We start from the raw sequence: 24,682 nt of genomic DNA on the forward strand, positions 1-24,682 counted from the left end.
CTTTTTATTCGATAAGAAAAGTTGCGCATGAACTATGAAGGAAACACTTTTAAGAACAAATTCTAGTATGCACACTAAAAAGTCATGTGATTTTGTTATAAGCGATCATATGGGAAGGGTCTGAAATCGCCTACTACTCAGTAGTACTGCATTTAAATTCAAATGTACTACTCAGCTGTTAATAAAGTATACATTGTATATTCTATACAGCATGAATGAAACTCGGATGTACTACATCCGCCGTTTTGCTATGATCACGTGACTTACCCACGTGTATTGCGTCGCTTTACTGCCCGTCATGAATTCTCTCCTGGGGTACTTTAGAATCTTGCAGGAAGTAGTAGGTCATCTGGATAGTTCTCGCATACTGATTTTCGAATTCTCTGAATGCGGACATACTACTCTCCTATCATTCTGTTTTTAGCATACTATAGAGTATGGAAGTATGCAATTTCTGACACAGCCATGTTGATGAAAATGTGCGTAAATGGACAAATCAACAGGCTGAGCACACTGTAAAACATCTAAAGTGTTGTTTTGGTCATTCTTAAACGGCTTAATTAATTTCAGTATTAGTGTTATTGTATTATTCATGACCTCCAGAATAACCAAGAGCGTTTGTGCTCCGCGTCTTCAAACGTCACCATGCGTTCATTGCGTATCAACATTGTCTTCGGAGACGCAAGTAATTTATTAAATAAGAAAAAGATTGACGCAGCTTCTCAAGATTCTGACTGTGTGATAACCTTGGATAAAAACATCACGGTTTCACGGTATTGTGATGACTGCTTTAATATCTAGTCTTTTAAAATGTCTGGGTAAAAAACTAAAAGGTTTTTCCATTTTGAACACGATAAAAAAATTTGAGTAACATTTAAAATATTTTGGAGCAGTAAACATGTCAGGCTGAATAGTTCAAATTAATGATTGATTTCTGGTGTATTCATTAGTTTCAAAAATACAGATTTTTTTTTTGACAGTTTAAAATGGCGTCTTTGGAGATCTTTTTGCTGGACAGACTGTTGTCCTAAAAAACAAAAAATAAATAAATACAAAATCGTACACACACCTTAGAAATGATATTGCAGAAAATATTTATGGTTTTAAAACCTTGACTCTTCCAAACTGCGGTATACCTTAAAAAAAGTTATCGTTCCATGCATCAAATTCTGTTTTGACTGTTGATATTTGGGCCAGTTAACCAGGCGATTTTGTTCTCTTTGACTCGTTGGATGGAAACGCTGCTTTATTTCCACATCTTTAATGTGATATTCCAGTTTTGCGCATAAATTGAAAAGATTTGCATCTTTGGATGGAAACATGGCTAGTGGCTTCCAGTTTTGCAACATTCTTTAAAGCATCTTCTTTTGTGTTCAACAGAAAGATGAAGAAAGTAATGATGAAGGTCACTTAAGGGCAGGCGCTAAAAAGTAACTCACTTTAATGTGATGAACAGTTGAAAACAAAATGATTCACCCTCCTCTTGTTTAATAATTTGGGAAATGTTTTAAAATATAATGTTTAACAGAGCATGGACATTTTCTGCAGTATTTCCTATTATATTTGTCTGACGTAAGACATTTCTGTTAGTTTGACTCTAATACTTTTTTATTTCTTTATTATTAGCCCATTTTAAAAAATTGCCTACAGAAGAAACCAATGTTGTCGGTACCACTTTATTTTGACGTTTCCTATTGCAAATTTTGTTAACTAAAAGTTGCATTGTAACTAAATGCCAATTAATTCTCATTCGAGTATTAGTAGATTGCTTAATATCTTCTGATGCTGCTCCTTCAACATTTAACTGACAGCAAAATCCTGCGAGTAAAATTGACTTAGTTTAGATAGTATTTGGTCCCTGTTTAAATTGAGTTAAAGTTACTCAAGTTAATGAGACATTGAAAGGACAAATTAGGTGATGATTGATAATAATAAACAGAAACACAGAACTATAACCAACTTTAGTCACAGCCTTAGATGAAATCAGCTGAAATATAATACATTAAATGTCTCAAAATCTCAGCTGAGGATCATTAAGCAACTCCACAAACAGCAGCATTACTTATTATCATCATGTTTGCCCTTATTTAAAGAGGGACCAAATACAGAGTAAATTTTACTCTGAGGATTTTGTAAGTACATGTCAACTTTCACTAACCCCAACCTAACAGTCTACTTATAATCTAATGAGAATTAGTTGGCATGTAGATGCAATGTAACTTAAACAAACTGTGTTAAACGGAACATCGAAATAAAATGATACCCTGTTGTCCAATGACTTGCCTAATTACCCTAACTTTGAACTAATTAACCTAGTTAAGCCTTTAAATGTCACTTTAAGCTGAATACTGGTATCTTGCAAATTAGCTAGTCACATATTATGTACTGTCATCATGTCAAAGATAAAATAAATTGGCTACTAGTTAAATCGAAAAGAACTGATCCTGTTAATACATTAAGGTCTGTGCTAAAACATTATCTTCATCATTATTACCTTAAATTTATAATCTCTATCTATATGGTTGAGTGTGTTGAACTGAATCCATTGGCCCGTTTTGGTACGATACGGTACAGTTCAGTACGCCTTTATGGCCGTTTCCACTATCAAAAGGTACCTAAAAGCGAACCGTACTGTACCACTTTTTGGGTACCCTTTGCAAAGTGTACCTAGCACAACAAAAGGGTACCAAAAGGCGGAGCAGGACGCGCAACTGAATGCTATGTGTTTACAGAGATATGTCATTTGCTCATGCAACAAGCCAGAATGACAACAAAGGAACCACCATGTTTAAAATACACAGCAGAGACATTGCAACGTAATAATATATACATATTATAACGAGCCATGGTCGACCCGAGCTCAAACAAACCTTGTCGTCGTCTTGATGAACAGTCAAAAAAGCCAAGAAGAAGAGCAGAATCTACCCTGTGCACCCTAGTTTTTACAAGGCTGTCTAAAGCGCGAGCGGTTTCGCATTTTTACATGCGATCAACGCGCGTCTATATTTAAAATAACAAACAAGTTAATAATAATCTGCACATGATTATTAGGGTGCTTTCACACTTGGTTCATTTGCCTGGACCGTACTCAAGTTCGATTGTCTCCCCCTGACACCTCTGTCACCTACTGTCTTTATTCCTCCTGAACCCCGGTACGCTTGCGTCATCGAGCTGCTGTTTTGTTTACAGCCGTTGCTAGGTGACGGTCACAAAAGCAAGCGCCATAATAGAAAGACTTCTGCCCATCGCGGTCATTCTGCTGTAACTGAAGTTTTTATTTTCGGACATACAGAAAGCGACTAGCGTCCATCTGTCCCAAAAATGTTATAAACATTCAGAACATCACACAGAGTCTGCAGAAGCTGTTTTTGGAGGAGACAAGCAGATGTGCATCACTGTGTTTGCCCTGGCTCAGTCCTGTGTGTGTCACCATGGTTCGAAACGTGACACACACACAAACACAAACGAATGTTATGAAAATGATAGTCCGTAGTACAGTTGGCGGTTCACTTCCGTGATTTGGTACGATTGCATTCACATCAGAAGTAAACCGTACTAGAGTTCGCATGAACCGTACCCCAGACCACCTCTTTCAGGCGGACTCGGGTACGGTTCATGGGTGCGCATCCGAGTAACCCTGATGCAGACCAAAAGTGCTAGTGTGAAAGCACCCTTAAAGTGCTTTTGATATCCGATCCTTTCAGAAAAGAGAGTAAAGCTTGAAAAAACAAAGGGGAAGCTCCAAAAAACAATGACGCAAATGATTCTTTCAGCAACCTAAAACATGAACAAACTGCCATGTTTAACTATTATCATCACCTATTGGACTAATGTGATCTCAGAATGACAGAATTACTTTCTAGCAGAGGCTACATGGGGCTGGTGAAGATTAAAGACACAGATGAGAGAGGTTTGCACTGACTGGGCTGTATGTTGCATGTTGTTGAACCCAAATAAGGACTAAATGTCTGCTGTGTGTAGTTCTTCTGTAATTGATAACATATCGGAGACTGTAAGGGGCTGTATGTGTTTATATATGTTAAATTAATTTTTTACATTATATAATTGCAGACGTTACAGTAAGCTATTTCAATCATTGATCTGCAGTTATAATTAAATCCTGTTCATAGAAAGGTTATTAGTGAACATTTATGCAGAAGTGTTTATGTGTGTAAAGCCTCTGTTTTGTGAGAAGTGCTTCTCACATGATATGTGAGTGACCCGTACAGCTTTACTGTAGACATTTCCTCGAGCGAGAATGATGTAGACTGAAGCTTTCTGTCGTACACCACACCCACCATTGGTACCCTTTAGGCAGTGGAAACGCAAGTCTGATAAATGTGACCCATACCGTACTGTACCGCTCAGTGGAAACGGGTCATCTATGGTACTGAGTGTGTTTACATGCATCATTCATAGTTTTGCTTCATGAGATGTCAGGTGCCACAGGTAGTGGTTGAGTTTTGTCTGTATGTTTGTTTGTTTTCTGTCTCTCAGAAAGTCTACATAGTGTGGTGGGATCATGTCTAATGGAGTGTGTCAATACAGTGTATAGCTGAAACATCTTGGCCAGATTATGAAATGTGTGTGTGTGTGTGTGTGAGAGTGATAAGCAGATGGTCTGGTTTTAGCAGATGGCACTGCAGCCACTCCAACTGAAGGCATCTTTTTACTAGAGGATTTTCCCTTTAACACTGTTTGCCAGGGGCACCCTGTGAACCCGTGAGCCTGTGTGTGTGTGAGAGAGAGTGTGTGTGTTGATAATGCTGATCTCTGACGTTCTTCTGTTACATAGACGCTAAACGTTTTTGCATTACGTGTGGAGGCAGGCGTAGTGGAGCTGAATCATCTGCATACGCCCGACTCTCTCAAACAGCAGCGGATGGATATTATTCACAGGGGATAGATCACTTAGGGCTGTGCTTTTTTTATGGTCTCCGATTAATTTGCTAATTGTTGTTTTATGCACACTCTAGAAGCGCTGGGTTATTTCAAATCCAAATCGGGTAAAATATATATCATCCCAAACATTGGGATAAATTCAGTCCTATAAATGTGATGTTAAAAAATTACTCCAGTGTTTGGTTTTGTCCAAATTTGACCTAATATTGGATTGAAATTACCCAGCATTTTCAGACTGTATGTGTGAGCCGACATCATCACATGCAAAATCACACACAAAAACACAACTTGAGTGTCCAAAAAGCATCGCCTGTGTCATGAAACCTTTACGCATGTAGGATATATCTATAATTCAAGCTCTAAAAGGATGAAAATACTCCCTCGTTGTTTTTCTTACATTCATAAGACATGATTCAGTAGAATCACACAAGCAGGGGTCATTTTCCACAACATAAGCTCAATTTGATATTGATTTTTTAGTATAAAAGCTGAGTGGGTTTTATTTTAAACACGATATTGTCTGATTTTTCTGTTTGGGATAAGAAAATAATCCCAAACAAAGGCAGAGCAGAACATTTGTGCATCTCGGAGAAACACCGCAGTGCTTTTAAATTGAACCGAATCGATCAATGCTCCATTCTTGAAGTCATCTGAATGAATCATCCTTTCTGAACAAATCATTTGAATGAATGGGGAATTTGTACCACTTACTAGTGATTGTACACCTGTCTTGTTTAGTTAGATTGTATCAAACTCAAGTTAGTTTCCCCTTTGGTGTGAGTCTTTTAGGGAAATGTGAAAACAGCAATCACACACTAGTGTGCACCAAACAAGCCACAACCCAGCTGAAGAGAGGGTCTCAGTCCGTGTCCAATCAAGCATTGATTAGGCCTGTAACGATAGTCAATATATTGACTTATCGAGCAATTTTTGAAAATGAGAGCTAGTTTTTTTACACTTATTTTAGAGGCGCGATATATTGTCTATATTATATAAATATATTTAAGATGATGCTGATATTGAAGCTACATAATATAACAAGCTAAGTTTTTGTTAAACGCACTGCATTCTGCTTTCTGAAGGCAGGGCTTATGCAGCTCTTATCCTCTTTTACACACACAGAGTGTGTGAGAGAGCAAATAGTGTAGGTGAAGACAAGACACCAACCCACAGACTCGTGTTTAAAAATTACAATCAGTTAGGGTAAACAAGTGGCGATGGACTTGGTTTCAAAGCCATTCTTCAGCTCCGGTGTGGAAAAAAATTTTGGCTTTAAGCCAAATGAGAAAGGAGAGTTTGCTAATGTAAACAAGCTGATATATGTCGAATTTGTTTCAGATCAGTGGCAAAAAAAAGGCAACACAACCAACCTTAAATCGCACCTAAAACATAACCAACCACCCTAGTGACTACCCATTTTTTCCAACATGGGAACAACAACCGCAGTTGGTACTGTTGAGAGTACTTCCAGACAGTTAACTGTAACAGATGTATTTACCTGCCAGTGCAAATATAATCGAAATTGCTCACACTCACAGAAAGGTACCATTTTATAGCTAAAGAGATGTAGCTGTTAAACACTCGAAAAACCAGCATTTAAAAACATTTAACAAACAGTCCTGCCTGATTATTAAAAAATGGCGCCTGAGATGCATTAACTTTGACTTACACTTTTTTGTTTACATCTACTAATTATTATTAGTTACTTGTTTTAAGATATTTTTTTCATGTTTCAATTTCAAACCTAAATATTCTAAAAAATAAAATGTATTTTGAAACAGTGTACCTGAATTATTACACTATTATAAAGTGGCAATAATATCATTTATGGCAATTAATTTAAGTGCAATATATCGCCCAGCAAAAAAAATATAATAATATATATATATATATATATATATATATATATATATATATATATATATATATATATATATATATATATATATATATATATATATATATATATATATATATATAATAGATATATATAATAGATATAACTCAGCAGCTCAACGAGAAGATAAAAAATGGGTCTTAAAATGACAATTACAACGTGAAAGCTTGGCTTTTATCAATTTATCTCTTCTGTCGAACACAAAACAAGATATTATGAAGAATGTTGGAGAACAGCAGCTATTGACATCTAAAGTAGAAACCAAAAATACTGTAGAAGTCAAGGGCTGTGTTTTTCCAACATCCTTCAGTATATCTTCCTCCTTTGTGTTCAGCAGAAGAAAGAAACTCAAACAGGTTTTGAGCAAGTGGAGGATGAGAAACCGATGACAGAATTTCTGTCAAATAAACAATTGAGACTTTTAAATGATTTCATAGTGACGTTTTTGAGCTTGATGGAGTCCTGCAGGTTTGACTTGCTTTTTCTATGGTAGAAATCAGCATTTATTTATGCCTAATGCATTCAGGATTAATTATTTATTATGATTGATGTTCATTTTTGCTTCAACTATGATTGTACATTGAAATCAGCCTATAATAATGTTTATTTACAGTACACTCTCAGAAATAAAGGTACAAGAGCTGTCTCTGGGGTGGTACCTTTTCAAAAGGTAAACATTTGTACTTGAATGGTCGATATTGGTAAATCAGAAGTATATATTAGTACCTACAAATTTGAAGAGAACCACCTTTGTACTTTTTAGGTACCAATGTGTACCCTTTCGGGAATTAATATGGACCTTTTAGGTACACATTTGTACCTTTTGAAAAGGTACCACCCCAGTGACAACTCATGTACCTTTATTTCTGAGAGTGTAAGAATTCTTTAATACCCAGTAGCAAAATGGCATAAATAATTCACCAGCTCAAAGAGAAGATAAGAAATGGGTATTAAAATTGCAATTACAACCTGAAACTTTGGCTTTTGTCAATTTATGTCTTCTGCTGAACACAAAACAAGATATTTTAAAGAATGTTGAAAGAAGCAGCCATTGACATCCATAGTAGGAACAAAAATACTGTAGAAGTCAAGGGCTGTGTTTTTCCAACATCCTTCAGTATATCTTCATACTTTACATTCAGCAGAAAAAAAAGCTCAGGTTTGGAGTAAGTGGAGGATGAGGAAACTTTGACAGAATTTCTGTCCTTTTAATGAACCATAGGGACTTTTAAATGATTTCAAAGTGGCGTTTTTGAGCTTGATAGAGTCCTGCAGGTTTGACTTGCTTTTTCCTGCAGATGTATTTAATCATGATTGATGTTCATTTTTGCATCAACTACCATTGTACACTGAAATCAGAAAGTCATATGCTTCATTTACAGTGAGAATTCTTCAATACCCAGTTGCAAAATGGGTATTGAAAATACAATTACAATGTGAAACCTTGGCTTTTATCAATTTATCTCTTCTGTCGAACACAAAACAAGATATTTTGAAGAATGTTGGAAGAAGCAGACTAAAAAAAATACTGTGGCAGTCACTGTGGGACTTTTAAATGATTTTATAGTGACGTTTTTGAGTCTTGCAGGTTTGACTTGCTTTTTTATGGTCAAAATCAGCCTTTATTAATGTTTAATGCATATAGGATTAAACAACAATCCTTTAATTATGACTAATGTTCAATTTTTGGCATGGTTGTGCATTGAAATCAGCCAATCATAATGTTCATTTAAATAGGAACTCTTCAATGCCCAGTAGCAAACCAGCATAAATAATTCAACAGCTCAATGAGAAGATAAAAAACGAGTATTAAAGCTACATCCTAAAATCTTGGCTATTATTGTAACTGAACCCGAGAGGTTTCATTTTGGAATATTTAACCGAGCTAACCGATCCATCCGAGCATGCGATGTAAAGAAAGCAGCGGTTCAGCTGTCATGCTTGGAGATATGGCAGTTGTTGTTTTTTTTCTGCAGCACCATCTGCTGTACGCGGCTGTTCATTTCCAGAAGTTCTGGGAGTAAAACAAACGTCTGTCACAGACCTTTTTAACAACTGACACGCACAGACAGCCTCGACAGGGCTGCGGCACATTCAGTCAGCTCAAACAAGGGCATTTTCGCAAGTAACAAGCTCTCAGCCTGGAGCCGCATCGAGCAGGACGAGACGCATATGAATTATTCTACTGCTAAAACTATTTCGTCATATTATTTTTATAAGGGTTGAGCAGTGCAAGAGCCCAACATGTGCTTGCGCTGTTTTTCTAAAGGGGTTTTTGTGTTAACAGAATCCAGGAGCACTTTACTCTATGCATTTCCACCAGCTTCATATTTGCGAGCCGCTTCTGTGTGTTCAGAATCATCTTTGAAGTTTGCATGTTTTTTGTATTGACTTTATTTTTTCTCGTAAAACTCTGCAGTTGTGTCTCGGATAAATCATGATGATCAAATAGTGAGGTTGACTTGTTCATGTAAATTTTTCTCACATTTGATATACAGTGGAGAAAATAAGTATTAAACACGTCATCATTTTTCTCAGAAAGCATATTTCTAAAGGTGCTGTTGACTTTGTTGGTAATAACCATAGACTGTAAAATATATGGACGTAGTATCCGTGACGTCACCCATAGGTTTCTAAAGAGCGCAAAAGAAGCCACAAGTAGGCGCGGCCAACCGTCGCCATTTTGTTCGCGCGTCATCACACCCACGGTGGGATACCAAACAAGGGCAAAGAGGCGGAGAGTGGGCGGAGCTGCAGACACCTGCTGGCATTTAGCGTGGACCTGTTTCAGACACACTTTACTTTGGGAGAACGCTTAATACTTTATCACCTGCGACTCGTTTGTATTCTGACCACTTGTGCTTGGTTGTACACTATATCAATAAAGTGTTTAGACTTTTAAAAACACTGCTGTAATACACTGAGCCACTAAACATTGTTCTTATGACGTTTTTCAACAGGAGGAAAACGCAAATTACTTCCAAACACTTCAGATATAGTGTGTGTTAGTAAATGCGGGACTATTGATGAACTCCAGCATAACACTGTATGATAACACTTCAGATGACTGTTCTAGAGCCTACAGCTAATCAATCCGTCAGATTCTGGAGTGCATTACAGCTCTAAATATAAATGATAAATGATCTTAAATAAAACAAATACATGTATAAAGATGGTATATAAGTATATAACTTTACTTGCATGGGAAACGGAGGCCATGTGAATGGTTTGTGAGCACAATTAAGTTCACACAGCATGCCATGCCATCTAATAATTGTAGGAAACAAGTCCAAAAGGCAGTTGACTGTAAAGCCACATAAAACAACACAGAAATACGATAAATACGCCGAGTTCAGTGGCTAATCTGCAGGATTCAGCTGAGGTGACGTGATGGCGACCAGCGAGACCTAGCTGTCACTCAAGTGGCCACGCCCTTAATTATGCAAACTTAATATAACTTAATATAAAGGAAACGGATGAGTTATAAAAAAATTCCCCCCCTCACAGTTGTCATGAAGGGTAATATCAGCTGTAATAACCAAAATCGTTTTATGTAGCAGGCTGTAAACACCTTTTTTTCTGCTGTAAAGTTGGCCATTCTAACAGTGGGCTCAATTGAAATTTGCTCTATTTTGGAGCCAGGAGCGGCCAGGACTAGCGGAATTTCAGATGAATTGCAGTTTTAGTTACTTCCGTATTGGCTTCCTGAGGGAGAGCGGGAGGTTGCTGCTTGGTAATAACCAAAGAAATCCATTTAGGCAAAGAAAACAAATCAAATTAGTTTACAAATAAGCTGTGAGGTGACCGCTTTAGAAAGTTATAATGCTTTCTATTTATTTTGAAGTGATATGAAATGAATTAGGAGATTACCCATGGCAAGTTTAACGTAAAATAGTTTGGCATTTTTACCTTTGGCCCACGGCTCTCAATGAAATTTGGTTTATGGCCCTTCATGCTAAAAAGTTTGGTCACCCCTGGTCTAGCCCAACATGGAAATTGTTGTTTATATAATGTGCAAGTTTGTGTTTTTGTGTGACTTACTATGCCTAAGGCAAACTTCAAGAGTCCAAAGGTATTGAAACAGTACAGGAATACATCTGTGTGTCAGCGCAGTCGCAGATGTGATATTGATTTAATGCATCTGTTCAACCAGCAAGAAGCATCTAATGAGTGAGTTACAGGCGATATGGTGGCTCAGTGGTCAGCACTGTCGCCTAACAAAAAGAAGGGCGCTGGTTCAAGTCGCAGCTGGATCAGTTGGCATTTCTATGTGGAGTTTGCATGTTCTCCCCGTGTTGGCGTGGGTTTCCTACTGGTGCTTCTCTTTCCCCAACAGTCCAAACACATGCGCTGTAGGTGAATTGATTAACTAAATTGGCCGTAGTGTATGAGTATGTGTGAATGAGTGTGGGTGTTTCCCAGTACTGGGTTACACCTGGAAGAGCATCCGCTGCGTGAAATATATGCTGGAAAAGTTGGTGGTTCATTCCGCTGTGGCAACCTCTGATAAATAAGGGGCTAAGCCAAGAGAAAATGTATGAATGAATGAGTTACAGTTTATATGAAATAGTCTTTTTTCTGTTTTGTCAATATATATACATATATATATATATTAATTTCAAAGATTGAGCAGAACATCAATCACTAGAGCAAGGGTTTTAGTTAAGAATGAATCTGCTAAATGAATGAATCATTATTGTCAATGATTCAGTGATTCATTCATGAAAAGAGTCATTTGCTTCGTTTCAGAATGAATCAGCAATTTTAAATGAGTTGTTAGGAGCCAAAGCCTTTTTGGATTATCAAAAAAACCTTTTAAAAGGAGTTTGTCCCTGTGTGACATGCTTTATGAGTTCATCTGTACACCTCTAGTGTGTGTGTGTGTGTGTGTGTGTGTGTGTGTGTGTGTGTGTGTGTGTGTGTGTGTGTGTGTGCGCGTGCGTGCGCGTGTGTGCGTGCGTGTGTGTGTGTCTGTTTGATGATAACTAGTCACCAGGATGTTTCCTGAGTGTTTTATTAGTGCTAGAAAAGTGAGTTGCTGCCCTCAGAGGCTTTACTGAGGATTTATTCCCATAGCAACAAGCTCTTATTACCTCAGCCAATCACAATTCAGAATAAACTCTCCCTGTCTCTCTTAAACACACACACACACACACACACACACACATACACACACAGCTGTTTTTATGCTGCTTTTAAAATTCGGTTCTTTGACAAACTAATAATGCATTATTATCATATTTTACTGTATTTTGCTATTGCATGATCATATTAAACAGTAAACACTTTACTCATTAGTTAATATATTCACTTGCACCAGCAAACAGTACATTTATTACAGTATTTATTCAAATTTGTTAACATTAATTAAAGAAAATAAAGTTGATCATGTTAACTTACAGCACATTAACTAACAAGCACAACTTTGAATGTTAACAATGCATTAATAAATGTTGAATTATGATTAATAAATGATGTACAAGCATTGTTTAATCCTTGTTCATGTTAGTAAGTATGTTTACTAATGGAACCAAAAATATATATTTCCAGTAATAAAAATAAACAAAGAAATGAACATGACCAAACATTCATTATTCTTAATATGTAGTTTTTTGTCATTATTTTAGTTTAATTCACTCATTTTTAAAGCTGCAACCCATCTCTGGGAAACATCCATACACAGTCATTTAAACTCATACACTACGGACAGTTTTAGCCCACCCAATTCACCTGTACCGCATGTCTTTGGACTGTGGGGGAAACCGGAGCACCCGGAGGAAACCCAAGCGAACGCAGGGAGAACATATGAATATTATTATTATTATTATTATAAAAACTTCTGATTAATCAATTTCTGCCATTTATACACTGATGCCCACCAACTGTTTAAACCCCTTATAAAAGGAATGTTTGCATAATAGGTCCTCTTTAAGACCAATAGTCCACAATATTTTTAATTGAAAAAAATAATTGCCAATATTTTAAAGTGCTCGTCATAGCAGTATCATGCATATTTATTATCGTAATATGTTAGCATTATTAAATATCGACACTAACAATGCAAATATTTTGCATCTGATATAAATCTCAGTTTGTGTTCGTCTTTTAAAAATAGTCCTACTGTACACAGAGTAAAACTGTGGTGTCTCTATATAGGACACATCAAGCCTAGCCGAGTGCTCATGTCCATATTAATTCCCAAAAATGGATCACTCTTTGCATAATTCTGCTAAATCTTTCACCTCATGTGCTTTTCTGGTTTATGTAATCAAAGGTGTTTCCTCTGCTTAGATTTCATCAGTCACAGGTTACCCTGATCTTCCTTCTGTGACTCAAAAAATGGTTTTCGGTGGATTGAAGTCAGCATTGTTTTTACATGATGTTCGGCAGCCCGAGGCCAGAAACATTACGCCCTTGGAAGGCTGTTCTGTTGCATGCTCTGATAAACTATTTCCGCCAATAATTCCCCATTTTCCAGCAGTGTTAATAGGTCAGAGAACACACCCGTCCAGTGGTTCTGCAGTATGATCTGATACTCACACCAGCTTTGATTCAATGCATTATTTATCAGCGTGATCCTTCTTGAGCCGACAGTTAGTATCACCATTGAGTCAGTCATATAATACACACACACACACACACACACACACACACACACACACACACACACACACACACACAAACACACACAGAGAGGCAGTGAGGAGTGGGATGAGGGCCAGTTCTGTTTGACCAGTGCTAATGACTGTGACTCACAGTACAAATGTCTTACTGAGTGTGTGTGATGCTTTCTGAAAACAGTGGGCCAAATGTCTGAGCGAGTGGCTCACAGGGAACTGACCCAAGCACCAACAGCATCTGAAACACACAGCTCTGAGAGAGTGCTCATTAAGAGTGCTGGGCAGATATCGAGTATTCTTATTCAAATATTTTCTTTTTAAAATGTAGGTTGATTTTTTGTTTGCCCTTTGAATGTTTTATTGGGATGGTGAATTAATGAAGATTTTTTTTATAATAAAAATATATACAATAAATGCAATAGAATTTATTATTATTATTATTTTATGTATACAGTTAAAGTCAGAATTATTAGCCCCCTTTTGATTTTGATTTTGATTTTTAAATATTTCCCAAATGATTTTTAACAGAGCAAGGAAATCTTCACAGTATGTCTGATAATATTTTTTCTTCTGGAGAAAGTCTTATTTGTTTTATTTCGGCTAGAATAAAAGCAGTTATTAATTTTTTAAAAACCATTTTTGGGACAAAATTATTAGCCCCTTTAAGCTATTTTTTTTTTGATAGTCTACAGAACAAACCATCGTTATACAATAACTTGCCTTATTACCCTAACCTGCCTAGTTCACCTAATTAACCTAGTTAAGCCTTTAAATGTCACTTTAAGCTGTATAGAAGTGCCTTATAAAATATCAAGTAAAATATTATTTACTGTCATCATGGAAAAGATAAAATAAATCAGAGTTATTAAAACTATTATGCTTACAAATGTGCTGAAACAATCTTCCCATAACAGAACAGAAATTGGGGGGAAAAAATAAACGGGCTAATAATTCTGACTTCAACTGTACATTTCGCATTCTTTTAATTAATTTCAATTATTATTATTATTATAATACACCAAATATTTGATTTAAATTTTTTTATTAGGTGTAATCATACAAATAATTATGTATAATATATAAATAATTAACAATATTAATAACTATTAATTTATCTATTTACCTGTATTTTTTCTCCTTTTAGTTGTCGTGATATAACTTTATAAATGACATAAAACAATCCAATAATTTTTCAAATGTAAATTATAATTAAAATATAAAAAATTATTCATATTAATCTTCCTTAATCCCATGTATTTTCCTCCTCTCTCTTTGTGACCTCTGTTTTGTGTACATGTTTAAGTCTTAATATCCAGTCTGAAATCCATATCTAATTGTCTCCTCTTTCTCTCTCTCTCAGTCATTCTCATTCACCTGGTTCGATGGAAGCAGTTGTGAGGAATTCTGATTGGTCCTGCGGGCGCTGCACGTTCCTCAACTCCAGCGGCTCTATGCGCTGCTCCATTTGTGAAGCTCCCCGACAGAAGCCGGATCTGAACCACATTCTGCGCCTCAGCAGTGCAGAGGAACCCCGCTGGTCCTGCCCACGCTGCACTCTCACCAACCACCACGGGTTAGGCTCCTGTTCTGTGTGTGGAGCTGCTCCGGTAACACCCAACGGACCCCTCCCACCCAAACAAACCCCGCCCACTCCGATTGACCTCGCCTCTAGCCCTGAACCTAAAGGTCAGGTGGCGAATGGGGAATCCCAGTGCATAGAGTCCAATGGGGAGGTGCCTATGAGTGGGCAGGGCTCCTCAGAGTGGGCGTGTCCTCGTTGTACTTTAGTGAATACTCCAGTTGCGTTGTCGTGTTCAGCGTGTGGTGGTCCGAGGAAACTTTCCTTACCGAAAATCCCTCCGGAGGCTCTAGTGGTACCAGAAGTGCGCACACCTGTGGCAGGGTTTCCTACGCAAACGGCAGGAGCATCTGCACCTCTTCTTATCGATCTAACCGAAGATTCTCCACCGCAGGCACCGTCTGAAACCCCATCTCCACCCCCTGTCCCGTTTCTGCCCCCTTCGTTGTCCTCACTTCAAAATAATCCTGTGCCTCGCAGCCGAAGAGAAGTCCCGCCCCCTGGGCGGCCTCCAAACCCTGGCCCCTCACCAACCTCACCTTCATCCTGCCCACCAACCAAGCCTAAACCCCTCCCACCATCAGGTAATTACCCAGTCAAGCGCCTCAGCGTGCTGGAGGAGGAGGAGCCTAATAACCCCACCCCTCCAGTCACATCTCCGCCTTCCTGGAAGTGCCCCGGATGCTCCGCCCCAACAGCTCCTCCTTCATCGTCTGCCGGGCGCTGCGATGCATGCAGAGGGTCGAGGCCGGGTTCGGGTGGTGATGTCATCGATGTGCTCGGCGAATCAGTGCGTTTCACGCCAGCGTCGCCATCCAGCCCAGACTTCAGCTCCTGGGCGTGCTCCAAATGTACGCTGCGCAACCCGACGGGCGCGGGTCACTGTACGGCCTGCGGATCCTCCAAACTGCATGGTTTCTCGGAGCCGTCCAGCTGCTCATCATGCTCTCGGAAACAACCGCACTCCCACCCGCGTGCCTTTACCTCCACCTCCTCCTCGTCCTCCATTTCGTCCCCGTCGGCGCAGGACAAGAGTGTGTGCCAGTGGACGTGTCCTGCCTGCACGCTGCTGAACGAGGGAAGGATGAAGCACTGCGCCGCATGTCACACGCCGCAGCAGTACCTGAATCTGAGGAAAACCGGGAAGCCGCTCAAGCGCAGGGAGAGCATGCATGTGGAGGCCCGCAGGCGCACGGATGAGGGAGAGGCCAAGGAATTGTGGGAAAATATCGTCAGCTTCTGTAGGGAGGTAAGATTCTGTCACTTTCATTGACACAAAAAGGAATGTACGGTAACACTTTATAATAACTACACACTATCAATCATTTATTAAGCATTAGCAAATAGTGAATTCATTATCCGTTAAGCATTAACTCTACATTAATAAACGTTAGTAAGCAGTTTATAACTGCAGCTACAAATGCTCCATTCTTGACTTATAACCACATTTAAAATGTGCTTAATTATTGTATTTTCATACTTGGTAAATAATTTATTTTTCATTACTAAATTAAGTATCGCATTATTTACAAACCAGTTGTATTTAATAGTAGTTGAGGGTTTTTAGGATCATTCAGAATGAGTTAGTAAATGATTAATAAACTATTGAAATTAACGTTTGTATGTCTTATTATTCAAGCATATATTAATGGTTACTATGTATGTTAATAGATGCTTTATTAACTCAACTTTACCTAGTTTTTTGACCTAATCTAAAGTGAGGACTATTCATGCTTTATAAATCCTTTATAAATGACAAATAAAGGTTCAGTTAAATTCTAAACAGGAAAAATGACATTATTAATTCCTATTCAATTAAAGATACACAAATGAAACTGTACTTCAAATGAAAAATAAGTCTTTGCAACCTGATCTAAAATAAAATCACTGTAGAGTTTAAACATTACATTTTATTACATTGTTTAATTATTATATTGTTGTTTTATCCAGTTTTGTTGTATTTTGAAACTCCTGTTATTCAGCAATGTTTAAACTTTACAGTAATTTTACATTTTAGAAAAGATTGCAAAGATTATTGTTCATTTGATTCTGAGCCTTTATTTGTCATTTATATGAGATTTATAAGCCATAAATAGTCCTCACTTTAGATTAGGTCACAAAACTGCATGAAGTTGAGTTAATAAAACATTTATTAACATATTAGTTGACTATTAGTATATGCCTGAATAATAAGACATATAAACGTTGATTTCAATAGTTCATTAATCATTTGAATGATCCTCATTCTGAATGATCCTAAAAACCCTCAACTACTCTTAAATACAACTGGTTTGTAAATAATGCAATACTTAATTTAGTAATGAAAAATTAATCATTTACTAAGTATGAAAATACAGTATTAAGCACATTTTAAATTTGGTTTTAAGTCAAGAATGGAGCATTTGTAGCTGCAGTTATAAACTGCTTACTAATGTTCATTAATGTAGAGTTAATGCTTAACAGATAATGAATTCACTATTTGCTAATGCTTAATAAATGATTTATAGTGTGTAGTTATTATAAAAAGTTACTGATTGTACTTATTTATGCCGAGTGTTGTGCATATAAAACTTGTTTATTGTTATTTTTAGTTCTGTTAGGTGGATACTAGATACACCATATTATTCTATTTTGCCACAGGCGATAATGATAAAAGGCTTGTTGATGCCTCCTGATAGTATCGCTAGGTTTTTCTCCCTAAATGTGCATGGACCCTTACAATCGTCCCAACTACCCCCCGCCACCCTGCTAATGGCACCCATGTTAGTGATCAATATATTGGTGCGTCTCTAGTGTATAGTGCCTCCACTAGTATACACCCTTGATCCACCTAAATACTAATGCTGCATCATCTAAACATCTGTCCTTCTGTTTGCTATTAAACCACAACTTAATCTGTCAAACTGAGCCACAAACAGAAAAACACAAAGCATTGTAAAAATAGAGGCTCAATAGATACTGCATCTGTTTCTCGGAGATGGTGGTCAGCTTTGTGTTGGAGGAGATGCTGACAGCAGTTGTCCAGCACTGTTTCAGCATCGTCCCGCAGAAAAAAACAACTCTTTAAATGGATTGCATGTGATGATGATTCACTGCCGTCAGGGCAAATGCAAATTCGCAAGTTCTTCTTGTTCTTGATCCTTTTCCATAGTCAATACAAAGTCTCAGAAAGAACACCAAAGTGTTTAGGCACTTATCATGAGTACAGTTAATACTGCTTTGAGTTCATCTTTGAAAGTGAACAACTTCCCTAATTCGGGACTCATTAATGCAGACTTGCCTGAAGATGAGTTTCCAAAAGCTTGCTTATTAAATCAGGAGTTTTCCTTTCAGATACTGTATATTTCACAGAGCAACTCATTTATTTCTGATCAACTCCTGTAATATTGATTTTATGTTTTTGCCTTAAGATCTGTAGTCAAATCAAACTGACCTTTGCTGAACCAATGGCTGAAATCAAGACAAGCCTTAGGGTCCCTCTTTATATCAAGTGGCCTTAAACTACTATGCACTTGCATTTAAATTAATCATTTGTTACATTGCACTTATTATTTACGTACATGTTTTTGCATTCTACTTAAATATTAAAAATGATCTGGATGTATTTACATCTTAAAAGTTTGACTTTTCTGTAGTCTTTATCATGGTTCATTGTCTAAAACTGACAGAAAATAAAAAGTTATTTTCTAGGCTCATACGTCTAGGAACTATACTCTCATTTTGGCATAGTAATAAAGGATCTTTGCTGTCGTACCCTGACTGCAGCATCGCAATGATTTTAAAAGCGCAATGAAATCAGCTAACCTCTGTCAATAAAACCAGCTTGCAGCAACCATGGTACGGATTAACAAAATATTAAATAGAAAATTTATGCAAAGTCTTTTTCTTTCTGTTTTTTTTTTTTTGAGCAAGATGCTAATGGTCTAATCTGATTCAATTATCTATGCTAAACTAAGCTGCAAGGGCTTCTGCCAGACTCATAAATTGTCTGAGTGGACTCAAAAATGGTAAAACTAAACTAACTGCAGTGCATCCTGGAAGTATTGATAGAGCTTTACTTTTTCCACATTTGTTTATGTCACAGTCTTATTCCAAAAGGGATTAAATTAATTTATTTCCTCAACATTGTGCACACAATCCCCCATAATGACAATGTGAAAAAAAGAGTTTTGGAAATTGTTGCAAATTTATAGAAAATGAAAAAGCTGTAAAATCACATGCACATCAGTATTCACAGACTTTGCTCAATCCTCTGTTGATGCACCTTTGTCAGCGATTACAGCCTCAAGTCTTTTTGAATATGATGCCACAAGCTTGGCACACCTGTCTTTGGGAATTACTGCCCATTCCTCTTTGCAGCACCTCTCAAGCTCTATCAGGTTGTATGGGAAGCGGCGGTGTACAGCCATTTTCAGATCTCTTCAGAGATATTTAATAGGATTTAGGTCTGGGCTCTGGCTGAGCTACTCAAGGACATTCACCGAGTTGTTGTGAAGCCACTCCATTGATATTTTGGCGCTGTGCTTTATTGCGTTGTCCTGCTGGAAGATGAACCGTCGCCCCAGTCTGAGGTCAAGAGCACTCTGAAGCAGGTCTTCATTCAGGATGTCTCTGTACATTGCTGCATTCATCTTTCCCTCTATCCTGACTAGTCTTCCAGTTCCTGCTGCTGAAAAACATCCCCACAGCATGATGCTTCCACCACCATGCTTCACTGTAGGGATGGTATTAGCCTGGTGATAAGTGCTGCCTGGTTTTCTCCAAACATAACGCCTGGCGTTCACTCCAAAGAGTTAAAGAATTTAGTTTCTTAAGATCTGAGAGTCCTTCAGATGCCAAATTCCAGGTGGGTAGTGACTTCCGTCTGGCCACTCTACTATACAGGCCTGATTGGTGGACTGCTGCACAGATAGTTGTCCTTTGGTAAGGCTCTCCTCTCTCTACAGAAGAATCAAGACTGAGTGACCATTGGGTTATTGATGACCTCGCTGACTAAGGCCCTTCTCCCCCGACCACTCAGCTTAGATGGCCGGCCAGCTCTTGGAAGAGTCCTGGTGGTTCCAAACATCTTCCACTTACAGATGATGGAGGCCGCTGTGGTCAATAGAACTCTCAGAGCAGCAGGAATGTTTGTGTAACCTTCCCCAGCCTTTTGCCTCAAGACAATCCTGTCTCAGAGGTCTACAGACAATTCCTTTGTCTTCATGCTTGGTTTATGCTTTGACATGCACTGTCAACCCTGGGCCCTTACACAGACAGGTGTAGCCTTTTCAAATCATGTCCAATCAACTGAACTGACCACAGGTGAACTCCAATGAAGCTGCTGAAACATCTCAGGAATGATCAGTGAAAACAGAATTTATCTGAGCTCAATTTAGAGCTGTGAAGGCTGTGAAAACTGATGTACATGTGATTTCTCAGCTTTCTATTTTAAATAAAATTTCACATTGTCATTATGGGGTATTGTGTGCAGAATGTTGACAAAATAAATGAATTTAATCCATTTTGGAATAAGGCTGTAACATAAAAAAGTGGAAAAAGTAAAGCGCTATCAATACTTTCAGGATGCACTGTATAGGAGAGCTAAACAAATGAGCCATTCTTTTTCAAAAATAATGGAAAAATGAGCCACTATTTCCAACAAAAGTGGAGTTTTCTTAACACCACTTCATTTAAAGTGGGAGCGACCTTAGTATAATTACCTAAGAAAGCATATCAGCTCAACAATACCTGCTATTATTATCTTATTAAATGTTAAATATGTTTAGATGCTTCTCTGTTTGTCTCTGATGTCTTTGCTTCTTGCATAATTTCCACATGAGGATCAATGCAACATTAGATCAATCCTGATGTTTTCTCTGGATCTTACATGAAGCATGCATTTTTTCAGTTTTTTTTTTGTTTGCATGGTTCATATTTGGATGGTCCCTCTGTGTTTATGGGGCACATCAGAATGCATTAGTGTTCACACTGTAAATGTGATGTGACCACAAACATCCCTGACCACCTCTGAAGACGCTGGGACTGATCTGATCCGAGGTTTGCTTGTGATGGGATCAGCTCAGATAAATGTTAATTCCAGCAGACGTGCAGCTGTGCTTTGACCCAGATGTTCACACTTCAGAACAGCTGCATACTGATCCAGTAAAGGCAAGACACTGCAGGTGAACAGGGTAAAAATATCAACCAAGATCAATCACTGTACTTGCATAGTCGACTGATTACTTTAAGATATCAATACTTTTAGCATTGGATGTGTTGTTTTAATATGAAAATTAGAGTTTATTTCATTAAATATGTGCTAATTTGCATATATGTCGTCCAAAAATATGAACATTTTGTTAAAGTCAAGTTCATATTAGAGTCAAAGCTTTTAGGAGTGTCTTCAAAATTTGAAAAATAGTGCAAACAGCCTGTGTTACTTATTAAAAATTTTGTATATTCCTTCATTTTCCTTCAGCTTAGTATTCATCAGGGGCCACCAAAGCGGAATGAACCGTCAACTATTCCAGCATATGTTTTACACAGAGGATGCCCTTCCAGGCGCAACCCAGTATTGGGAAGCATCCATACACACTCATTCACACACACACACTCATACACAACGGCCAATTTAGTTAATTAAAGTCATCTATAGCACATGTGTTTGGACTGTGGGGGAAACCAGAGCGCTCGGAGGAAACCCACGCCAACACGAGGAGTGCCAACTGGCCCAGCTGGGACTTGACCCAGTGACCTTCTTGCTGTGAGGACCCAAGTTTGTATATAATCAGGCAAATCCCCTCTGTAAATGCATTAAAAACACAGATATGAATAAACCTATTAAGTTTTGTGTATGTAAGAGCAGCTAAAATGGAGATTTTAGGCTCAGTGCAGGTGGGAAAAACCCTAAAAATGTGTATTATAAATGACATTTACGGACACACATTGGTAAAAAAAAGTCTAAAATTTAAAGTCTATTTTTTAACATCAGACAGAAAACCTTAGTATAAAAGAAGTAAAAAAAAAAATGTAAAGGAATAGTTCTCACAAAATTTACAATTACTAACCCTAAGGTGGTGCAAAACCTTTACAAGTGTCTTTATTCTATTGAACACAAACAAAGATATTTGAAAGATTATTGACGTCCATAGTTAAAAAAACAAATACTGAGAAAGTCAATGGTTGCCAACATTCTTCAAAATATCTTCTTTAGTGTTCAGTAGTAAAAAAAAAAACATTTGGAACCTCCTAAGGGTGAGTAAATAGTGAGTAAATGTTCAGTTTTAGGTGAACTATGCCTTTAAAATGTATTTTAAATGTTCTCTTTAGATTTAAATAAGGAAAAAACCATATAAAAATGTACAAAATACAATAAAAAAGTGTATTTTAGATGTTTTATATACATAAAAAATGAAACAAAAAAAGTTTAGGTGTGTTTGCCTGCAGTGTCTCTTCTTTACAAGCAATTCATTCACTCATTTTCCTTCGGCTTACTTTTTAGGGGTCGCCACAGCAGAATGAACCGCATATGTTTTGCACAGTGGATGCCCTTCCAGCCACAATCTAGTACTGAGAAACACCTACACACTCATTCACACTCACTCATACACTACGGCCAGTTTAGTGCATCAATTCCCCTATAGCGCATGTGTTTGGACTATGTGGGAAACCGGAGCACCCAGAGGAAACCCACGTGAACACGGGGAGAACATGTAAACTCCACACAGAAATGCCAACAGGCCCAGCTGGGACTCGAACCAGTGATCATCCTGCCGTGAGGCCACAGTGCTTACCACTGAGCCACCATGCCACACAACCAATTCAGTGATGCATAGCTCTCTTTGCGAATAGTATTTTAGGACTGTTAGCCTCACCGCACTTCCACGTCTGAGCACATCTTCTCAGCAGCCCCTCCGTCTGCGTTTCTCAACCTGGGAGGTGTATTTTTAGAAACGGTTGCGGCAGCAATTAAATGGCTCCCCAGAGTCAAAATGACCCCTATTCCTCCAGAATACACGTGTTTGTCCAGCAATAGAAAATAAATCAGGTGCGCTGTGAGCTGCTGCTGCCCGTGAGAGTATAGCATTGAAGGTTTATTGTTCTGCAGAATCTCTGCTGCAGTTCCGCTTCAGAAGCTTCCAGACTGTTTTATTGCAGATTTACTCTTTGTCAGACTGTAAATAGTAGTTTTTAGAAAATTGATGTACTTGCCTGCTTAAGGATGTTATGCTAGGTTACACTTAAAATGAATTCAGTTACATTCCATGTGTATTTGTGTGCAGAGTTTATGCTTACTTATTAATGGTAAATTAATAAAGTTATTCATTTAAAACCACATGAATTTAAAGCACTAATGAAAGACTTCTCACACTTTTGCTATTAGATTAGTTGGTAACACTTTACAATAAGGTTCATTAGTTAATGCATTTACTAACATGGACTAATCATGAACAACACATGTACAGTATTTATTAATCATAATTGAACATTTACTAATGTATTATTAACATCCAAGTCCATGCTTGTTAACATTAGTTAATGCACCATGAGTTAACAAACTAACAATGAACAACTGTATTTTCATTAACTAACGTTAACTAACATGAACAAATACAGTAGTCGATGTATTGTTCATTATTTGTTCATGTTAGTAAATGCATTAAATAACATTAATTAATGAACCTTATTGTAAAGTCTGACCGATTAGTTTTTATGTACCTATTTAAGGTTGGCAGTTTGTCACATGCATTTGTAAAAGCATGTAGCTACTTATTTTAGCCATATTACAAACTTGTTAGGTTAATACGTATTGTAAATATTATTTATGGTCAATGAGATGCAAATAAATATCATTTATATTATATGTTCAATTATAGCAAATGAGGAGTGTGTGTGGGCTGGTAAACTGCTAAATATATTTTAGAAATAATTAATTCATTCATTTTCTTTTTGGCTTAGTCCCTTTATTAATCCGGGGTCACCACAGCAGAAGGAAACCACCAACTTATCCAGCATATGTTTTACGCAGCAGATGCCCTTCCAGCTGCAACCCATCTCTGGGAAACACCCATACACACTCGCTCACACTCATACACTAGGGACGATTTAGCCAACCCAATTCACTTCTACCGCACGTCTTTGGACTGTGGGGGAAACCAGAGCACCCATGCAAACGCAAGGAAAACATGCAAACTCCACACAGAAATGCCTATTGACCCAGCCGAGGCTCGAACCATCGTCCTTTTTGTTGTGAGGTGACAGCACTACCTACTGCACCACCGTGTCACCCTTTTAGAAATAATTATGATTGTATAAATAATTGATTGTGGAAAATGTCAAACATATAAAGTATAATATAAATTTTAATACATAATTTTTTTTTACATTTTTGTCTGTTTAATGCAAATAAGTCTTTTATAACTGATAAAACTGTTTTACACCACATTTATAAAAAAAATATAGATATATATATATATGTATATATAGTGTGCGATACTTTCAACTGTCAAGTGCGCGCTGTGTTGCGGCGCAGAGCGGCGCATATGGTGTGTGACGCCCTTTATGCAGATGAGAGACTTTTGTAACTAATTTCTGTTTTAAACCATATTCAGTAATTAAAAGTAAAATTCTACACATATTATTTAATGATTTCAAATATTTACTTGTTATTACATGTGATAATGAATATATATATTATATATA

The 24,682-nt window shown here is 37.5% G+C and overlaps 1 protein-coding gene and 3 long non-coding RNA genes across 6 annotated transcripts in view; 2 read left to right on the top strand and 2 right to left on the bottom strand.

Annotated features, from left to right (window-relative positions):
- The window catches only part of capn15 (calpain 15), a 59,458-nt gene that overhangs the window by 7,517 nt on the left and 27,259 nt on the right, over positions 1–24,682 (top strand). For all 3 annotated transcript variants that reach the window (XR_015525280.1, XM_087310043.1, XM_087310042.1), the window contains one exon: positions 14,780–16,247. Coding sequence is in view for 2 of the 3 variants with exons in the window: in XM_087310043.1 (XP_087166169.1) it covers positions 14,780–16,247 (1,468 nt within the window). In the remaining variant the exon portion in view is untranslated. The remainder of the gene's footprint in view (positions 1–14,779; positions 16,248–24,682) is intronic.
- On the bottom strand, positions 201–6,668 carry LOC141380773 (uncharacterized). The gene is made up of 2 exons (XR_015525423.1): positions 2,280–6,668; positions 201–2,153 (listed from the first exon to the last, which is right to left on the bottom strand). It is a non-coding gene; the product is annotated as an uncharacterized LOC141380773 (long non-coding RNA).
- On the top strand, positions 20,180–23,315 carry LOC147838108 (uncharacterized). Its single transcript, XR_015525413.1, has 2 exons — positions 20,180–22,234; positions 22,268–23,315. It is a non-coding gene; the product is annotated as an uncharacterized LOC147838108 (long non-coding RNA).
- The window catches only part of LOC141380770 (uncharacterized), a 37,954-nt gene continuing 33,985 nt past the window's right edge, over positions 20,714–24,682 (bottom strand). Inside the window, exon 9 of the long non-coding RNA XR_015525380.1 lies at positions 20,714–21,156. This is a non-coding gene — a long non-coding RNA (uncharacterized LOC141380770). The remainder of the gene's footprint in view (positions 21,157–24,682) is intronic.

Source organism: Danio rerio, chromosome 24, assembly GCF_052040795.2.
Source record: "Danio rerio strain M-AB ecotype USA chromosome 24, GRCz13ab, whole genome shotgun sequence".
In the NCBI taxonomy this organism is placed as follows: Eukaryota; Metazoa; Chordata; class Actinopteri; order Cypriniformes; family Danionidae; genus Danio; species Danio rerio.